General features: G+C 64.8%; 1 protein-coding gene and 1 long non-coding RNA gene across 4 annotated transcripts; one reads left to right on the top strand and one right to left on the bottom strand.

Annotated features, from left to right (window-relative positions):
• The first annotated feature begins 4229 nt into the window (after window positions 1-4229).
• On the top strand, window positions 4230-17901 carry TLCD3B (TLC domain containing 3B). 2 transcript variants are annotated; one of them, XM_082077348.1, is made up of 5 exons: window positions 4230-4464; window positions 5784-5867; window positions 8655-8874; window positions 14942-15037; window positions 17116-17901. In XM_082077348.1, the coding sequence occupies exons 2-5, from the start codon at window positions 5809-5811 to the stop codon at window positions 17482-17484; spliced, it is 744 nt and encodes a 247-aa protein (XP_081933474.1). In that variant the 5' UTR covers window positions 4230-4464; window positions 5784-5808; the 3' UTR covers window positions 17485-17901. The 2 variants fall into 2 exon arrangements, with proteins under 2 accessions (XP_081933474.1, XP_081933475.1); XM_082077349.1 differs by having other exon boundaries at window positions 14942-15025.
• LOC309452701 lies at window positions 17678-19565 on the bottom strand. 2 transcript variants are annotated; one of them, XR_014186615.1, is made up of 3 exons: window positions 19026-19565; window positions 17944-18987; window positions 17678-17791 (listed from the first exon to the last, which is right to left on the bottom strand). It is a non-coding gene; the product is annotated as an uncharacterized lncRNA (long non-coding RNA). The 2 variants fall into 2 exon arrangements; XR_014186616.1 differs by having other exon boundaries at window positions 17944-18245; window positions 18300-19565.
• Window positions 19566-20650: the final 1085 nt, after the last annotated feature.

Consider the following 20650-nt stretch of genomic DNA (forward strand, 5'->3'; position numbering starts at 1 on the left):
TTTACCCCAAATCTGCCCCTTTTTTACCCCAAATCCGCCGATTTCACCCCAAAATCCGCTCCCCCCCCCCCCACCTGCTCGTGGCGTGCGGGCCGGGGGCGGGGCGACAGCGTTGTGACGTCATTACGCTCCCCCCCCCCCCCCCCAGCCGGGGCGGCTCTTAAAGGGGCAACGGCCGCAACGTCCCGGCCCTTAAAGGGGCAACGGCCGCTGAGTCACTGTGGGGCCACGGGGGGGTCGGGGCGCCCCATGGGGGGAATTTTGGGGTGTCAGGGGGGTTGGGGAGCCATGGGGGTCCTAAGGGGCTTTGGGGGGACCCAGGAGTGCGGGAGGGACCCTGGAGTTCGGGAAGGACCCAGGAGTGGGGGGGGGACCCTGCAATGCGGGAGGGACCCAGGAGTTCGGGAAGGGACCCAGGAGTGCGGGAGGGACCCAGGCGTCCGGGAATGGGATCCAGGAGGGGGGGGGGACCCTGCAATGCGGAGGGACCCAGGAGTGCGGGAGGGACCCAGGAGTTCGGGAGGGGACCCAGGAGTTCGGGAAGGACCCAGGAGTTCGGGAAGGACCCAGGAGTGCGGGAGGGGACCCAGGAGTTCTGGGGGACCCAGGAGTGCGGGAGGGGACCCCCTGGACCCCCGTATGGAGACCCAGAGTCCATGAACCTTCTCCTGGTCCCACATCTCAAGGGGGACCCAGGAGTTCGGGGGGGACCCAGGAGTTCGGGAGGGGACCCAGGAGTTCGGGGGGTGATATTGGGGTGCGGGGGGGGGTCCCCCCAACTCACCTTGTAGTGACCGGGCGGCGCTGGGGGTGCCGGGGGTTCCCGTTATATAGGGGTGCGGGGGGGCCCCCCCCTTTCTGACCTTCTCCGGTGACTCCCGCCCTTTCCAAAATAACCCCCCCCGCCCCTCCCCCCCCCAAAGTGGGGGGTGGGGGGAGGGGCCATGACCTTTAGCGCCCCCTCCCCCCCCTTAGGGGTCACCCCAATATTTGGACCCCCCCCCCTTGGTACCCCCCATATTGGGGGGATCCTGCAATTCTGGGGGTTCCCCCCTATTCTTTGGGCCCCCCCCAGTACCCCCCCACCCCCCCCCTTGGGCCCCCAATGGGTTTGTGGGCGGGGCTTAATGATGGATTTGCACGCCCCCCCCCCACTACCCCCCCACTCCCCCCCTCCCCCCTTGGGCCCCAATGGGTTTGTGGGCAGGGCTTAAGGGGGCGGGGCTTAGGGGGCGGGGCTTAATGATGGATTTGCACGCTCATCCCTATTCAATAACCATCATTAACATTTAAATACTTAAAGCTCATTAATACTTAATTAAACGAATAATTAAACGGGCGGTTCGAGTAATTCAATGAGCGGTTATTGCATATTCAGCAGCCGTATGTTAATGAGCTCCGCCCACCTCATTAATAGTCACCACGCCCATAAAGCTGAGGTTACGCCGCCAGCCCCGCCCCGCGGTCGCCACGGCAACCCCGGAGCGGCTTCCTATTGGGCGGCAGCGGGGAGGCCACGCCCCTCGCCCCGCCGCCCCGCTCTGCCCGGCAACGCTGCCGCTGCGGCCGTTCCTATTGGCAGCGCGGCGGCCAATGAGAAAGCGCGGCGGCGCGCAGGCGCGGTGCTGGCCCGTTGCCGTGGAGACGCGCGGCCTGAGGGCGGGCGGGAGGCGGCGCGTATGGAAATTTATGTAAATCCATGCAAATGAGCCAGGGGGCGGGGCCTGCTGGACAGACATGAGCTCCGGAGTGAGGGAGAGGCCGGTGAGCTGGAAATTTATGCAAATGAAGGGGCGGGACTGGCAGGAGGGGGCGCGGGGCCTGAGGGGAGGGCGGGGGAGCGCCTGGAATCCCGCCCTTTCTGAAGCCCCGCCCCCCGGCAGGCCCCGCCCTATATCAAGCCCCACCCCTTTGGGCTCCGCCCCCTTGTGCCCCGCCCCCCCCGTGGCCCCGCCCCCCAACCATTGAACCCCTCGGTCTGGTGCTGTCCCCCCTCAAGCCCCGCCCCCTTTGGTTCCCGCCCTTTTAGGCTCCGCCCCCGGCCATTGACACCCCCCCCAGCCCCCGGGCAGCTCTGTCCCCATCTCAAGCCCCGCCCCCTTTAGGTCCCGCCCTTTCTCTCCCTCCCCCCCGGGGCGTTGCTCTCTCACCCTCAACCCCGCCCCTTTGAAGCCACCCCCTTTTAGTCCCGCCCCTTTCTCCCCCCCTCCCCCCCCACGGTGCTTTCCCCACCTTAACCCCGCCCCTTTGAAGCCCGCCCCTTTCTCTCCCTCCCCCCCTTGGCATTACTCTCTCCACCTCAACCCCGCCCCTTTGAAGCCCCGCCCCTTTTAGTCCCGCCCCTTTCTCTCCGTCCCCCCGGGCATTGCTCTCTCCCCTCAACACCGCCCCTTGCAAGCCACGCCCCTTTTAATCCCCGCCCCTTTCTCTCCCTCCCCCTGGGGTGGTGCTTTCCCCACCTCAACCCCGCCCCTTTGAAGCCACGCCCCTTTCAGTCCCCGCCCCTTCACTTCCCACGTCCCGGGAATTGCTCTCTCCGCCTCAACCCCGCCCCTTTGCCGCCCCGCCCCTTTTAGTCCCCGCCCCTTTCTCCCCCCCCCTCCCCCCCGGACGGTGCTTTCCCCACCTCAACCCCGCCCTTAACCCCGCCCCCTTTATGCTCCGCCCCCTTCCCACCCTGGCGGTGCTGCCCCACCCCTTTACGTTGCTCTCTCAACCTAAACCCCGCCCCTTTGACGCCCCGCCCCTTTTATTCCCCGCCCCTTTCTCTCCCTGCCCCCCGGGGCGTTGCTCTCTCACCCTCAACCCCGCCCCCTGGAAGCCCCGCCCCTTTCAGTCCCGCCCCCTTCCCACCCCCGGTGGCACTGCCCCACCTCAACCCCGCCCCCTGGAAGCCCCGCCCCTCTCAGTCCCCGCCCCCTTCCACCCCCGGCGGCTCGGCCCCATCTCAACCCCCGCCCTTAACCCCGCCCCCTTTAGTCCCCGCCCCCTTCCCACCCCTGGCGGCTCTGCCCCCATCTCAACCCCCCTCCCTTAGCCCCACCCCTTTACGTGCTCGCTCAACCTCAACCCCGCCCCTTGCAAGCCACGCCCCTTTTAATCCCCGCCCCTTTCTCTCCCTCCCCCCTGGGGTGGTGCTTTCCCCACCTCAACCCCGCCCCTTTGAAGCCACGCCCCTTTCAGTCCCCGCCCCTTCACTTCCCACGTCCCGGGAATTGCTCTCTCCGCCTCTACCCCGCCCCTTTGCCGCCCCGCCCCTTTTATTCCCCGCCCCTTTCTCTCCCTCCCCCCCGGGGCGTTGCTCTCTCCCCCTCAACCCCGCCCCCTGGAAGCCACGCCCCTTTTCAGTCCCCGCCCCTTCACATCCCGCCTCCCGGGCGTTGCTTTCCCCACCTCAACCCCCGCCCTTGACGCCCCGCCCCTTTTAGTCCCCGCCCCTTTCTCTCCCTCCCCCCCGGGGCGTTGCTTTCCCCACCTCAACCCCGCCCCCTGGAAGCCCCGCCCCTCTCAGTCCCCGCCCCCTTCCCACCCCCGGCGGCTCTGCCCCATCTCAACCCCGCCCCTTGCAAGCCACGCCCCTTTTAATCCCGCCCCTTTCTCTCCCTCCCCCTGGGGTGGTGCTTTCCCCACCTCAACCCCGCCCCTTTGAAGCCACGCCCCTCCCAGTCCCCGCCCCTTCACTTCCCACCTCCCGGGCATTGCTCTCTCACCGTCAACCCCGCCCCTTTTATTCCCCGCCCTTTCTCTCCTCCCCCCGGGGCGTTGCTCTCTCACCCTCAACCCCGCCCCTTGGAAGCCCCGCCCCCTCAGTCCCGCCCCTTTCTCTCCTCCCCCCAGGGCGTTGCTCTCTCACCCTCAACCCCCGCCCCTTGGAAGCCCGCCCCTTTTAATCCCCGCCCCTTCACATCCCGCCTCCCGGGCGTTGCTTTCCCACCTCAACCCCCGCCCCTTTGACGCCCCGCCCCTTTGACGCCCCGCCCCTTTTAGTCCCCGCCCCTTTCTCTCCTCCCCCCGGGGCGTTGCTTTCCCCACCTCAACCCCGCCCCTTTGACGCCCCGCCCCTTTAGTCCCCGCCCCCTTCCCACCCCCGGCGGCTCTGCCCATCTCAACCCCCCGCCCTTAGCCCCGCCCCCTTTAGTCCCCGCCCCCTTCCCACCCCCGGCGGCTCTGCCCCATCTCAACCCCCGCCCCCTGGAAGCCCCGCCCCTCTCAGTCCCCGCCCCCATGGCCCCCCCCGGGGCGGCGCTGCTGCTGCTGCTCCCGCTGTGCCCGGGGCTCCCGGGGTCCGCGGTGACCGGGGCTCCGCGGGCTCCGCGGTGACCGGGGGCTCCGGGGGGTCCCCAGGCTCGGCGGCGCTGCCGTTCTCGGCCGGCTGCTGTTCTTCCCGGGGCTGTTCGTGCTCGCCCGCTGCGTCCTGCGCCGCCTGCGCTGCACCGAGCCGCACGCCGAGGTCCTGGCGGCCAGGTGGGACACGGGACACGGGGACACGGGACACGGGGACACGGGACACGGGGGGACACGGGACACGGGGGGACACGGGGGGACACGGGACACGGGGGGGACACGGGACACCGGGGGGACACGGGACACGGGACACGGGGGGACACGGGACACGGGGGGGACACGGGGGGGACACGGGACACGGGGGGACACGGGGACACGGGGGACACGGGAACCGGGGACACGGGACACGGGACACGGGACGGGGACACGGGGACACGGGCACGGGGACACGGACCCCTGGACACGGGACACGGGACACGGGGGGACACGGGGACACGGGGACACGGGACACGGGGGGACACGGGGGGGACACGGGGACAGCGAGGGGATGGGGACAGGACGTGGGGACATAGGGACAGGGACATGGGGACAAGGACATGACATAGGGATATGGGGACAGGGACATGGGGACAGGGACATGGGGACAGGGACATGGGGACATGGGGGACAGGGACATGACATAGGGATATGGGGACAGGGGGACATGGGGACAGGGGGACATGGGGACATGGGGACAGGGGGACATGGGGACAGGGGGACATGGGGACATGGGGACAGGGGGACATGGGACAATGGGGACATGGGGACAATGGGGACATGGGGACAGGGGGACATGGGGACAGGGGGACAGGGCCATGGGGACAGCGAGGGGGTGGGATGGGGACACAGGGCGTGGGGACAATGACACTGCAGGGCCAGGGATGGGATGGGGACACGGGGCCAATGATGGGGATGGGGACACTGTGGGGACACAGGGGGTGAGCCTGGGGACAAGGAACCCCAGGGACGGGGACACAGGGACAGTGTCCCCATGTCCCCCTGTCCCCATTGTCCCCCTGTCCCCATGTCCCATGTCCCCCTGTCCCCATGTCCCCATGTCCCCATGTCCCCATGTCCCCCATTGTCCCCATGTCCCCATGTCCCATATCCCCCATTGTCCCCATGTCCCCATGTCCCCATGTCCCCATGTCCCATATCCCCCATTGTCCCCATGTCCCCATGTCCCCCTGTCCCCCTGTCCCCATGTCCCCACATGTGTCCCCCTGTCCCCCAATGTCCCCATGTCCCCATATCCCCATGTCCCCATATCCCCATGTCCCCATGTCCCCCTGTCCCCACATGTGTCCCCATGTCCCCCAGTGTCCCCATCTCCCCACGTCCCCCCAATGTCCCCAATGTCCCCAATGTCCCCACACATGTCCCCAATGTCCCCAATGTCCCCATGTCCCCCAATGTCCCATGTCCCCCAATGTCCCCAATGTCCCCACACGTGTCCCCAGGCTGGTGTCCTCGGTCCAGGCCGTCATGGCGTCCACAGCCGGGTACATCATCTCGTCCTCGTGTCACCACGTCATCGACGACCAGTGAGTGACCCACGGGGGACACTGGGGACACGGGGGGACACCCCTGGGCGACCACGGTTCAGCACCGGACAGCGCCCGGACGCCTGGGTCCCTTGGTGGGGGGGTGACTCGGACGCCTGGGTCCCTGTCCCCCCCGGACGCCTGGGTCCCTTGAAGGGGGTGACCCGGACGCCTGGGTCCCTTAATGGGGGGGTGACTCGGACGCCTGGGTCCCTGTCTCCCCCGGACGCCTGGGTCCCTTGGTGGGGGGGTGACTCGGACGCCTGGGTCCCTGTCTCCCCCGGACGCCTGGGTCCCTTGATGGGCAGGATGACTCGGACGCCTGGGTCCCTGTCCCCCCCGGACGCCTGGGTCCCTTGAAGGGGGTGACCCGGACGCCTGGGTCCCTTAATGGGGGGGTGACTCGGACGCCTGGGTCCCTGTCTCCCCCGGACGCCTGGGTCCCTTGGTGGGGGGGTGACTCGGACGCCTGGGTCCCTGTCTCCCCCCGGACGCCTGGGTCCCTTGATGGGCAGGATGACTCGGACGCCTGGGTCCCTGTCCCCCCCGGACGCCTGGGTCCCTTGAAGGGGGTGACCCGGACGCCTGGGTCCCTTGATGGGGGGGGCGACCCGGACACCTGGGTCCCTTGGTGGGGGAGTGACCCGGACGCCTGGGTCCCTGTCTCCCCCCGGACGCCTGGGTCCCTTGATGGGGGAGCGACCCGGACGCCTGGGTCCCTTGGTGGGGGGGTGACTCGGACGCCTGGGTCCCTGTCCCCCCCGGACGCCTGGGTCCCTTGGAAGGGGTGACCCGGACGCCTGGGTCCCTTGGTGGGGGGGGTCAACCCGGACGCCTGGGTCCCTTGGTGGGGGGATGACTCGGACGCCTGGGTCCCTGTCCCCCCCGGACGCCTGGGTCCCTTGAAGGGGGTGACCCGGACGCCTGGGTCCCTTGCAGGGGATGACTCTGACGCCTGGGTCCCTTGATGGGGGGGGGGTGACCCGGACGCCTGGGTCCCTGTCTCCCCCCGGACGCCTGGGTCCCTTGAAGGGGGTGACCCGGACGCCTGGGTCCCTTGGTGGGGGGGACGACCCGGACGCCTGGGTCCCTTGATGGGGGGGGTGACCCGGACGCCTGGGTCCCTTGGTGGGGGGGTCAACCCGGACGCCTGGGTCCCTTTGGAGGGGAAGGTGACCCGGACGCCTGGGTCCCTTGCAGGGGGGGGAGGGGATTAAGCAGCAGCAGCTGCGCGGGGGCTCAGCCCAGATTAACCCGGACGCCTGGGTCCCCGGCGGGGGGAGGGGCGGCTCGGACGCCTGGGTCACTTAATCCGGACGCCTGGGTCCCCTGGTGGGGGAGGGGGATGCTGGATGCCTGGGTCCCCCAAATTGGGTCCCCCAAGGGCCCCCGAATGCCTGGGTCCCCTGGTCAGACTCCCCGGACGCCTGGGTCCCTGTCACCCCCCGGACGCCTGGGTCCTTGTCATCCCCCGGATGCCTGGGTCCCTGTCACCACCTGTGTCCCTTTTCCCCCCGGACTCCTGGGTCCCTCCCAGACACCTGGGTCCCCTATTTGGGTCCCTCCCAAAACTCCTGGGTCCCTCCCGAACTCCTGGGTCCCTTATTTGGGTCCCTCCCGGACTCATGTGTCCCCCCCGGACGCCTGGGTCCCCCCGGACGCCTGGGTCCCTTTCCCCCCTGGACTCCTGGGTCCCCTATTTGTGTCCCTCCCGAACTCCTGGGTCTCTCCCGAACTCCTGGGTCCCCTATTTGGGTCTCTCCCGAACTCCTGGGTCCCTCCTGAACTCCTGGGTCCCCTATTTGGGTCCCTCCTGGACTCCTGGGTCCCCTATTTGGGTCCCTCCCGAACTCCTGGGTCCCCTATTTGGGTCCCTCCCGAACTCCTGGGTCCCTTATTTGGGTCCCTCCCGGACTCATGTGTCCCCCCCGGACGCCTGGGTCCCCCCGGACGCCTGGGTCCCTTTCCCCCCTGGACTCCTGGGTCCCCTATTTGGGTCCCTCCCGCACTCCTGGGTCCCTCCCGAACTCCTGGGTCCCCTATTTGGGTCCCTCCCGAACTCCTGGGTCCCTCCCGAACTCCTGGGTCCCCTATTTGGGTCCCTCCCGAACTCCTGGGTCCCTCCCGAACTCCTGGGTCCCTTATTTGGGTCCCTCCTGGACTCATGTGTCCCCCCCGGACGCCTGGGTCCCCCCGGACGCCTGGGTCCCTTGCCCCCCTGGACTCCTGGGTCCCCTATTTGGGTCCCTCCCGAACTCCTGGGTCCCTCCCGAACTCCTGGGTCCCCTATTTGGGTCCCTCCCGCACTCATGTGTCCCCCCCCGGACGCCGGGGTCCCCCCGGACGCCTGGGTCCCTTTCCCCCCTGGACTCCTGGGTCCCCTATTTGGGTCCCTCCCGAACTCCTGGGTCCCTCCCGAACTCCTGGGTCCCTCCTGAACTCCTGGGTCCCCTATTTGGGTCCCTCCCGAACTCCTGGGTCCCTCCCGCACTCCCGGGTCCCCTATTTGGGTCCCTCCCGAACTCCTGGGTCCCTTATTTGGGTCCCTCCCGGACTCATGTGTCCCCCCCGGACGCCTGGGTCCCCCCGGACGCCTGGGTCCCTTTCCCCCCTGGACTCCTGGGTCCCCTATTTGGGTCCCTCCCGAACTCCTGGGTCCCTCCCGAACTCCTGGGTCCCCTATTTGGGTCCCTCCCGGACACCTGGGTCCCCTATTTGGGTCCCTCCCGCACTCATGTGTCCCCCCGGACGCCGGGGTCCCCCCGGACGCCTGGGTCCCTCCCTCAGGCACTGGCTGGCCGCGCGGTACCCGCCGTTCGCCGTGCCGTACTTCATCTACGACGTGTACGCCATGTTCCTGTGCCACCGGCAGCGCGCGCGCGTCAAGGGCCACCAGGAGGAGCCGGAGCCGCCGCTGCGCCGGAGCGCGGCCGCCTTCCTGCGCCGCGACCCGCTCATGGTGCTGCACCACCTGGCCATGGTGCTCGTCTGCTTCCCCGTGGCCACCGTGAGTCTGGGGACATCATGGGGACAATGGGGACACCATGGGGACACCATGGGGACACCATGGGGACAAGGGTTGGACGTGATCATGGAGCCACCATGAGCCACCATGAGCCACCATGAGCGCCATGGGGTTCATCATTGGTGTCCATGGGGCTCGTCTGCTTCCCCGTGGCCACCGTGAGTCTGGGGACATTGGGGACATTGGGGACAATGGGGACATCATGGGGGACATCATGGGGACATGGGGTGGACGTGGTCATGGAGCCACCATGAGCCACCATGAGCCACCATGTGCTCATGGGGTTCATCATTGGTGCCCATGGGGCTCGTCTGCTTCCCCGTGGCCACCGTGAGTCTGGGGACATTGGGGACAATGGGGACGTCATGGGGACATCATGGGGACATGGGGTGGACGTGCTCATGGAGCCACCTTGAGCCACCATGAGCGCCATGGGGTTCATCATTGGTGCCCATGGGGCTCGTCTGCTTCCCCGTGGCCACCGTGGGTCTGGGGACATTGTGGGGACAATGGGGACATCATGGGGACACCATGGGGACATCATGGGGACATTGGGGACGTCATGGGGACAAGGGGTGGACGTGCTCATGGAGCCACCATGAGCCACCATGAGCGCCATGGGGTTCATCATTGGTGCCCATGGGGCTCGTCTGCTTCCCCGTGGCCACCGTGAGTCCGGGGACATTGGGGACAATGGGGACATCATGGGGACGTCATGGGGACAAGGGGTGGACGTGGTCATGGAGCCACCATGAGCCACCATGAGCCACCATGAGCACCATGGGGTTCATCATTGGTGTCCATGGGGCTCGTCTGCTTCCCCGTGGCCACCGTGAGTCTGGGGACATTGGGGACAATGGGGACACCATGGGGACACCATGGGGACATCATGGAGACATTGGGGACGTCATGGGGACATGGGGTGGACGTGCTCATGGAGCCACCACGTGCTCATGGGGCTCATCATGGGCGCCCATGGGGCTCATCTGTGTCCCCACGGGGACAAGGACACCTTGGGGACACCTTGGGGACACCATAGGGACAAGGACATGGGGCTGGGGACACGTGGGGACACATGGGGACACCATGGGGACATGGGGTGGACGTGCTCATGGGGCTCATCATGGGTCCCATGGGGCTCGTCTGCTTCCCCGTGGCCACCGTGGGTCTGGGGACATTGGGGACAATGGGGACACCATGGGGACGTCATGGGGACACGGGGTGGACGTGGTCGTGGAGCCACCATGAGCCACCATGAGCGCCATGGGGTTCATTATTGGTGTCCATGGGGCTCGTCTGCTTCCCCGTGGCCACCGTGAGTCTGGGGACATCATGGGGACAATGGGGACACCATGGGGACACCATGGGGACACCATGGGGACATGGGGTGGACGTGCTCATGGAGCCACCTTGAGCCACCATGAGCCACCATGAGGCCCATGGGTGCCCATGGGGTTCATCATTGGTGCCCATGGGGCTCGTCTGCTTCCCCGTGGCCACCGTGAGTCTGGGGACATTGGGGACACCATGGGGACATTGGGGACACCATGGGGACGTCATGGGGATATGGGGTAGATGTGGTCATGGAGCCACCTTGAGCCACCATGAGCCACCATGAGCGCCATGGGGTTCATCATTGGTGCCCATGGGGCTCGTCTGCTTCCCCGTGGCCACCGTGAGTCTGGGGACATCATGGGGACAATGGGGACATTGGGGACACCATGGGGACGTCATGGGGACATTGGGGACGTCATGGGGACATGGGGTGGACGTGCTCATGGAGCCACCATGTGCTCATGGGGCTCCTCATGGGTGCCCATGGGGCTCATCTGTGTCCCCATGGGGACAAGGACACCTTGGGGACACCTTGGGGACACCATAGGGACACGGACATGGGGCTGGGGACACTTGGGGACACATGGGGACATCATGGGGACATGGGGTGGACGTGCTCATGGGGCTCATCATGGGTCCCATGGGGCTCGTCTGCTTCCCCGTGGCCACCGTGAGTCTGGGGACATTGGGGACAATGGGGACACCATGGGGACACCATGGGGACATCATGGGGACGTCATGGGGACATGGGGTGGACGTGGTCATGGAGCCACCATGAGCCACCATGTGCTCATGGGGTTCATCATTGGTGCCCATGGGGCTCGTCTGCTTCCCCGTGGCCACCGTGAGTCTGGGGACATTGGGGACAATGGGGACACCATGGGGACATTGGGGACATCATGGGGACGTCATGGGGACATTGGGGACGTCATGGGGACATGGGGTGGACGTGCTCATGGAGCCACCATGTGCTCATGGGGCTCATCATGGGTGCCCATGGGGCTCATCTGTGTCCCCATGGGGACAGGGACACCTTGGGGACACCTTGGGGACACCATAGGGACAAGGACATGGGGCTGGGGACACTTGGGGACACATGGGGACACCATGGGGACATGGGGTGGACGTGCTCATGGGGCTCATCATGGGTGCCCATGGGGCTCGTCTGCTTCCCCGTGGCCACCGTGAGTCTGGGGACATCATGGGGACAATGGGGACATCATGGGGACGTCATGGGGACATGGGGTGGACGTGGTCATGGAGCCACCATGAGCCACCATGAGCCACCATGTGCTCATGGGGCTCATCATGGGTGCCCATGGGGCTCATCTGTGTCCCCATGGGGACAAGGACACGTTGGGGACACCTTGGGGACACCATAGGGACAAGGACATGGGGCTGGGGACACTTGGGGACACATGGGGACACCATGGGGACATGGGGTGGACGTGCTCATGGAGCCACCATGAGCCACCATGTGCTCATGGGGTTCATCATTGGTGCCCATGGGGCTCGTCTGCTTCCCCGTGGCCACCGTGAGTCCGGGGACATTGGGGACAATGGGGACACCATGGGGACATTGGGGACACCATGGGGACAAGGGTTGGACGTGCTCATGGAGCCACCATGAGCCACCATGAGCGCCATGGGGTTCATCATTGGTGTCCATGGGGCTCGTCTGCTTCCCCGTGGCCACCGTGGGTCTGGGGACATTGGGGACAATGGGGACACCATGGGGACACCATGGGGACATGGGGTGGACGTGCTCATGGAGCCACCATGAGCCACCATGAGCCACCATGAGCCACCATGAGCGCCATGGGGTTCATCATTGGTGCCCATGGGGCTCGTCTGTGTCCCCATGGGGACAGGGACACCTTGGGGACACCTTGGGGACAATGATATGGGGCTGGGACACCTGGGGACACTTGGGGACACCTTGGGGATGTGGGGAGGTGCTGTGGCCCTCATGTCCCCTCATGTCACCCCCTGTCCCCCTGTCCCCATATCCCATGTCCCCCTGTCCCATGTCCCCCAATGTCCCCATGGCCCCCTGTCTCATTGTCCCCATATCCCTATTGTCCCCATGTCCCCATGTCCCCCTGTCCCCCTGTCTCCCCTCATGTCCCCTTGTCCCCATGTCCCCCTGTCCCCATTGTCCCCAATGTCCCCATTGTCCCCATTGTCCCCATTGTCCCCTCATGCCCCATTGTCCCCATTGTCCCCATTGTCCCCATTGTCCCCACTGTCCCCATGTCCCCATTGTCCCCATTGTCCCCATTCCCCCATTGTCCCCATTGTACCCATTGTCCCCATTGTCCCCATGTCCCCTCATGCCCCATTGTCCCCATTGTCCCCATTGCCCCCATTGTCCCCATTGTCCCCATTGTCCCCATTGTCCCCCTGTCCCCCATTGTCCCCATTGTCCCCATTGTCCCCATTGTCCCCATGTCCCCCCATATCCCCCCGTGTCCCCATTGTCCCCAATGTCCCCATGTCCCCCCATGTCCCCTCATGCCCCAATGTCCCCATTGTCCCCATTGTCCCCATTGTCCCCCATGTCCCCATTGTCCCCATTGTCCCCATTGTCCCCCCGTGTCCCCATTGTCCCCATGTCCCCATTGTCCCCATTGTCCCCATGTCCCCCCGTGTCCCCTCATGCCCCATTGTCCCCATTGTCCCCATTGTCCCCCATTGTCCCCATTGTCCCCATTGTCCCCATGTCCCCCTGTGTCCCCTCATGCCCCCATTGTCCCCATTGTCCCCAATGTCCCCATTCCCCCAATGTCCCCACTGTCCCCATTGTCCCCATTGTCCCCAATGTCCCCACTGTCCCCACTGTCCCCATCGTCCCCATTGTCCCCATTGTCCCCACTGTCCCCCATTGTCCCCATTGTCCCCATTGTCCCCCCCCCCGTGTCCCCATTGTCCCCATTATCCCCATTGTCCCCATTGTCCCCATCGCCCCCATTGTCCCCATTGTCCCCACTGTCCCCATTGTCCCCATTGTCCCCCCGTGTCCCCATTGTCCCCATTGTCCCCATGTCCCCCCGTGTCCCCTCATGTCCCATTGTCCCCATTGTCCCCATTGTCCCCACTGTCCCCATTGTCCCCATTGTCCCCATTGTCCCCATGTCCCCCCATTGTCCCCACTGTCCCCACTGTCCCCATTGTCCCCAATGTCCCCATTGTCCCCATTGTCCCCATTGTCCCCATGTCCCCATGTCCCCATTGTCCCCATTGTCCCCATTGTCCCCATGTCCCCCTGTCTCCCCCCATTGTCCCCCTGTCCCCCTGTGTCCCCAATGTCCCCATGTCCCCCCGTGTCCCCTCATGCCCCATTGTCCCCATTGTCCCCCATTGTCCCCATTGTCCCCATTGTCCCCATTGTCCCCCCGTGTCCCCATTGTCCCCATTGTCCCCATTGTCCCCATGTCCCCACTGTCCCCATTGTCCCCATTGTCCCCATTGTCCCCCATTGTCCCCCCGTGTCCCCATTGTCCCCATTGTCCCCACTGTCCCCGTGTCCCCATTGTCCCCATTGTCCCCATTGTCCCCATTGTCCCCGTGTCCCCATTGTCCCCATTGTCCCCATTGTCCCCATTGTCCCCCATTGTCCCCTCATGCCCCATTGTCCCCATTGACCCCATTGTCCCCACTGTCCCCATTGTCCCCACTGTCCCCATTGTCCCCATTGTCCCCAATGTCCCCATTGTCCCCATTGCCCCCATTGTCCCCATTGTCCCCCCCGTGTCCCCATTGTCCCCATCGCCCCCCAATGTCCCCATTGTCCCCACTGTCCCCACTGTCCCCACTGTCCCCACTGTCCCCATTGTCCCCAATGTCCCCATTGTCCCCACTGTCCCCATTGTCCCCTTGTCCCCATTGTCCCCATTGTCCCCATTGTCCCCATTGTCCCCATGTCCCCCCGTGTCCCCTCATGCCCCATTGTCCCCATTGTCCCCATTGTCCCCAATGTCCCCATTGTCCCCATGTCCCCATTGTCCCCAATGTCCCCATTGTCCCCATGTCCCCCCTGTCCCCATTGTCCCCATTGTCCCCATGTCCCCAATGTCCCCATTGTCCCCATGTCCCCCCTGTCCCCATTGTCCCCATTGTCCCCATGTCCCCATTGTCCCCATTGTCCCCATTGTCCCCCATTGTCCCCTTGTCCCCATGTCCCCCTGTCCCCATGTCCCCATATCCCCATTGTCCCCCTGTCCCCCCATGTCCCCTCATGTCCCATTGTCCCCATTGTCCCCATGTCCCCCTGTCTCCCCCCATTGTCCCCCTGTCTCCCTGTGTCCCCATTGTCCCCATTGTCCCCATTGTCCCCCATTGTCCCCTTGTCCCCATGTCCCCCTGTCCCCATGTCCCCATATCCCCATTGTCCCCCTGTCCCCCCATGTCCCCTCATGTCCCATTGTCCCCATTGTCCCCATGTCCCCCTGTCTCCCCCCATTGTCCCCCTGTCTCCCTGTGTCCCCATTGTCCCCATGTCCCCCTGTGTCCCCTCATGCCCCATTGTCCCCATTATCCCATTGTCCCCATTATCCCCATTGTCCCCAATGTCCCCATCGCCCCCATTGTCCCCATTGTCCCCAATGTCCCCATTGTCCCCATTGTCCCCATGTCCCCATTATCCCCATTGTCCCCATCGTCCCCATTGTCCCCATTGTCCCCATTGTCCCCATGTCCCCTGTCCCTGTCCCAGCTGTGGCGCCAGGGCAAGGGCGATTTCTTCCTGGGCTGCCTCCTGCTGGCCGAGCTCAGCACCCCCTTCGTCTGCCTGGGCAAGGTGCTCATCCTGGTGAGAGCTGTCCCCAAATGTCCCCAAATGTCCCCAAATGGCCCCAATGGCCCCAATGGCCCCAACGCCGCCCCCACCCCGGGGCCCCGCGGCCCTGGGTCCCTCCCGGACGCCTGGCTCCCTTTTTTGGGTCCCTCCCGGACGCCTGGGTTCCCTTATTGGGGTCCCTCCTGGGTGCCTGGGTCCACTATTAGGGTCCCCCCCGCACTCCTGGGTCCCTTGGGGCGCTCCTGGGTCCCTCCCGAACTCCTGGGTCCCTTGGGGTACTCCTGGGTCCCTCCTGAACTCCTGGGTCCTTTCCCGAACTCCTGGGTCCCTTGGGGCACTCCTGGGTCCCTCCCGCACTCCTGGGTCCCTTGGGGCACTCCTGGGTCCCTCCCGAACTCCTGGGTCCCTTGGGGCACTCCTGGGTCCTTTCCCGAACTCCTGGGTCCCTTCTCCAAACTCCTGGGTCCTTTCCCAAACTCCTGGGTCCCTTGGGGCACTCCTGGGTCCCTTGGGGTACTCCTGGGTCCCTCCTGAACTCCTGGGTCCTTTCCCGAACTCCTGGGTCCCTTGGGGCACTCCTGGGTCCCTCCCAAACTCCTGGGTCCCTCCTGCAGTCCTGGGTCCCTTGGGGCACTCCTGGGTCCCTGATTTCGGGGTCCCCCATTGATTTCGGGGTTCAGCTGGGGCTGCAGCACAAGAACATCTGGGGTGTCCCTGGGTCCCTCCCGCACTCCTGGGTCCCCTATTTGGGTCCCTCCCGAACTCCTGGGTCCCTCCCGGACTCCTGGGTCCCTTGGGGCACTCCTGGGTCCCTGATTTGGGGTCCCCCCTGTTTCGGGGTTCAGCTGGGGCTGCAGCACAAGAACATCTGGGGTGTCCCTGGGTCCCCATGTCCCCATATCCCTGGGTTCCTGTGTCCCTTCCCTGCACCCCCATGTCCCCTGGGGCACTCCTGGGTCCCCTGGGGCACTCCTGGGTCCCTGATTTCGGGGTCCCCCCATTTTCGGGGTGCAGCTGGGGCTGCAGCACACCCTCCTGCACGAGAACCCCTGGGTCCCTTAATGCCCATGTCCCCATGTCCCCATGTCCCCATATCCCTGGGTCCCTTCCCTGCACCCCCATGTCCCTGGGGCACTCCTGGGTCCCTTGGGGCACTCCTGGGTCCCTGATTTCGGGGTCCCCCATTGATTTCGGGGTTCAGCTGGGGCTGCAGCACAAGAACCCTTAATGCCCATGTCCCTGGGTCCCTGGGTCCCTTCCCTGCACCCCCATGTCCCTGGGGCACTCCTGGGTCCCCCGGGGCACTCCTGGGTCCCTGATTTGGGGTCCCCCCCATTTTCGGGGTTCAGCTGGGGCTGCAGCACAAGAACATCTGGGGTGTCCCTGGGTCCCTCCCGCACTCCTGGGTCCCCCATCCCCATGTCCCTGTGTCCCTGGGGCACTCCTGGGTCCCCCGGGGCACTCCTGGGTCCCTGATTTCGGGGTCCCCCCTGTTTCGGGGTTCAGCTGGGGCTGCAGCACAAGAACCCTTAATGCCCATGTCCCCATGTCCCTGGGTCCCCATTTCCCCCTGGTTCCCTTGGGGCACTCCTGGGTCCCTGATTTCGGGGTCCCCCCTGTTTCGGGGTTCAGCTGGGGCTGCAGCACAAGAACATCTGGGGTGTCCCTGGGTCCCTTAGTGCCCATGTCCCCATGTCCCTGGGTCCCCATGTCCCCCTGTGTCCCTGGGGCACTCCTGGGTCCCTTGGGGCACTCCTGGGTCCCCCATAATTTGGGGTCCCCCCTGTTTTGGGGTTCAGCTGGGGCTGCAGCACAAGAACATCTGGGGTGTCCCTGGGTCCCCATCCCCATGTCCCCATATCCCTTGGTCCCTCCTGCACCCCCATGTCCCTGGGGCACTCCTGGGTCCCCTGGGGCACTCCTGGGTCCCCGTTTTCGGGGTCCCCCATTGATTTCGGGGTTCAGCTGGGGCTGCAGCACAAGAACCCTTAATGCCCATGTCCCTGGGTCCCCCAACCCCCATGTCCCCATGTCCCCTGGGGCACTCCTGGGTCCCTGATTTCGGGGTCCCCCCTGATTTCGGGGTGCAGCTGGGCCTGCAGCACACCCTCCTGCACCGCGTGAACGCGCTGCTGCTGCTGGGGACGTTCCTGCTGTGCCGGGTGCTGCTGTTCCCGTTCCTGTACTGGGCGTACGGGCGGCAGCGGGGGGTCCCGTTTTGGGGGGTCCCCCTGGCGCTGCCCCCCCGCGTCAACGCGGCGGCCGCGCTGCTGCTGGCCCCCCAGCTCTACTGGTTCCTGCTCATCTGCCGGGGGGCCTGGCGGCTGCTGCGCGCCCCCAAACCTCAACGGGCACCCCAAAACCAGCCGGGGACCCCCCAGCCCCAACGGGGACCCCAAACAGCCCCGGGACCCCAAAACCAACACGGGACCCCAAACCCCCTGAGCCCCCCGACCTGACACGGGGACCCCAAACCGACATGGGACCCCCCGACACCCCCACCCTGAGACCCCCGGGACCCCAAAACCAACGTGGGACCCCAAAACAACATGGGACCCCAAACCCAATATGGGACCCCAAACCCAACATGGGACCCCCTGACCCCCCAACATTAGGACCCCTGGGACCCCAAAACTGACCATGGGACCCCAAAACAAACCATGGGACCCCAAAACAACATGGGACCCCAAACCCCCTGAGCCCCCCGACCTGACACGGGGACCCCAAACCGACATGGGACCCCCCGACACCCCAACATTAGGACCCCTGGGACCCCAAAACAACATGGGACCCCCCGAGACCCCAAAACCCAACATGGGACCCCCTGACCCCCCAACATTAGGACCCCTGGGACCCCAAAACCAACGTGGGACCCCCTGACCCCCCACCCTGAGACCCCCCGGGACCCCAAAACAGACCATGGGACCCCAAAACCAACATGGGACCCCCCGACACCCCCACCCTGAGACCCCCCGGGACCCCAAAACCAACGTGGGACCCCAAAACCAACCATGGGACCCCCCGACACCCCAACATTAGGACCCCCTGGGACCCCAAAACAACATGGGACCCCCCCCAGGACCCCAAAACCCAACAGGGGACCCCCTGACCCCCCAACATTAGGACCCCCTGGGACCCCAAAACTGACCATGGGACCCCCAGACCCCCCCAACATTAGGACCCCTGGGACCCCAAAACCAACAGGGGACCCCAAAACTGACTATGGGACCCCCTGACCCCCCACCCTGAGACCCCCAGGACCCCAAAACCCAACATGGGACCCCAAAACCAACATGGGACCCCCAGACCCCCCAACATTAGGACCCCCCGGGACCCCAAAACTGACCATGGGACCCCAAACCCAACATGGGATCCCCTGAGACCCCAAAACCCAACATGGGACCCCCCCAGGACCCCAAAACCCAACAGGGGACCCCAAACCCAACATGGGACCCCCTGACCCCCCAACATTAGGACCCCTGGGACCCCAAACCCAACATGGGACCCCAAAACAACATGGGACCCCAAAACCGACTATGGGACCCCCTGACCCCCCAACATTAGGACCCCTGGGACCCCAAAACTGACCATGGGACCCCAAACCCAACATGGGACCCCCTGACCCCCCACCCTGAGACCCCCCGGGACCCCAAAACCAACGTGGGACCCCAAAACCAACGTGGGACCCCAAAACCAACATGGGACCCCCTGACCCCCCAACATTAGGACCCCTGGGACCCCAAAACCCAACATGGGACCCCAAAACCAACATGGGACCCCAAAACAACATGGGACCCCAAACCCAACAGGGGACCCCAAAACCAACATGGGACCCCCTGACCCCCCAACATTAGGATCCCCCGGGACCCCAAAACAGACCATGGGACCCCAAAACCAACATGAGACCCCCCGGGACCCCAAAACCAACACGGGACCCCCAGACCCCCCAACATTAGGACCCCCTGGGACCCCAAAACCAACCATGGGACCCCAAACCAACATGGGACCCCAAAACTGACCATGGGACCCCAAACCCAACATGGGACCCCAAAACCGACATGGGACCCCCTGAGACCCCCCCAGGACCCCAAAACCAACATGGCACCCCAAAACCAACACGGGACCCCCAGACCCCCCAACATTAGGACCCCCCGGGACCCCAAAACTGACCATGGGACCCCAAACCCAACATGGGACCCCCTGAGACCCCCCAGGACCCCCAAATAACCCCCCGGGAACCTCCAAACCGACCATGGGACCCCAAAACCACCCACAGGACCCCCTGAGCCCCCCAAAACCCCCCAGACACCCCGTGAGTCGGGGGGTCCCAGGTTGGGGTCACTGTCCCAGGTTGGGGTCACTGTCCCCATTTTGGGGTCACTGTCCCAGTTTGGGGGTCACTGTCCCATTTTGGGGTCACTGTCCCAGGTTGGGGTCACTGTCCCCATTTTGGGGTCACTGTCCCAGTTTGGGGGTCACTGTCCCATTTTGGGGTCACTGTCCCAGGTTGGGGGTCACTGGACCCACATTAAAGGATTTTGGAACATTGTGGCTGCTTCTTTGGGGGAGGGACCCAGGAGTTCGGGAGGGACCCAGGAGTTCGGGGGAGGGACCCAGGAGTTCGGGGGGGGGACCTAAATAGGGACCCAGGAGTTCGGGTCCATCCAGGGATGATCATCTCATGACTCACTTATGGGTCACTATGGGGCGCTGTGTGTCACTTGTGGGGCACTGATGGGTCATTGAGAGTCACTTATGGGTCACTATGGGGCCCTATGGGACTCTTGTGGGTCACTATGGGTCACTTATGGGTCACTATGGGGCACTTATGGGGCACTATGGGGCCCTATGGGACTCTTGTGGGTCACTATGGGGCACTATTGGGTCTGTAAAGTCACTTATGGGTCACTATGGGGCACTTATGGGACTCTTGTGGGTCACTATGGGTCACTTATGGGTCACTATGGGGCCCTATGGGACACTTGTGGGTCACTATGGGGCACTATTGGGTCTGTAAAGTCACTTATGGGTCACTATGGGACACTTATGGGTCTGTAAAGTCACTTATGGGTCACTATGGGGCACTTATGGGTCTATAAAGTCACTTATGGGTCACTATGGGGCACTTATGGGTCTGTAAAGTCACTTATGGGTCACTATGGGACCCTATGGGTCACTATGGGGCACTTATGGGTCACTTATGGGTCACTATGGGGCACTTATGGGTTTATAAAGTCACTTATGGGTCGCTATGGGACCCTATGGGTCACTATGGGGCACTATGGGACACTTATGGGTCGCTATGGGGCACTTATGGGTCTGTAAAGTCACTTATGGGTCACTATGGGACCCTATGGGTCACTATGGGTCACTTATGGGTCACTATGGGTCACTTATGGGTCACTTATGGGTCTATAAAGTCACTTATGGGTCACTATGGGACACTTGTGGGTCACTATGGGGCATTTATGGGTCTGTAAAGTCACTTATGGGTCACTATGGGTCACTATGGGTCACTTATGGGTCGCTATGGGGCACTTATGGGGCACTATGGGTCGCTATGGGTCGCTATGGGTCGCTATGGGAGGGAGGGACCCAGGAGTGCCCCAAAGGACCCAAGAGCGC

This window comes from Streptopelia decaocto (genome assembly GCF_964273445.1).
Source record: "Streptopelia decaocto genome assembly, contig: HAP1_SCAFFOLD_2164, whole genome shotgun sequence".
Lineage (NCBI taxonomy): Eukaryota > Metazoa > Chordata > Aves > Columbiformes > Columbidae > Streptopelia > Streptopelia decaocto.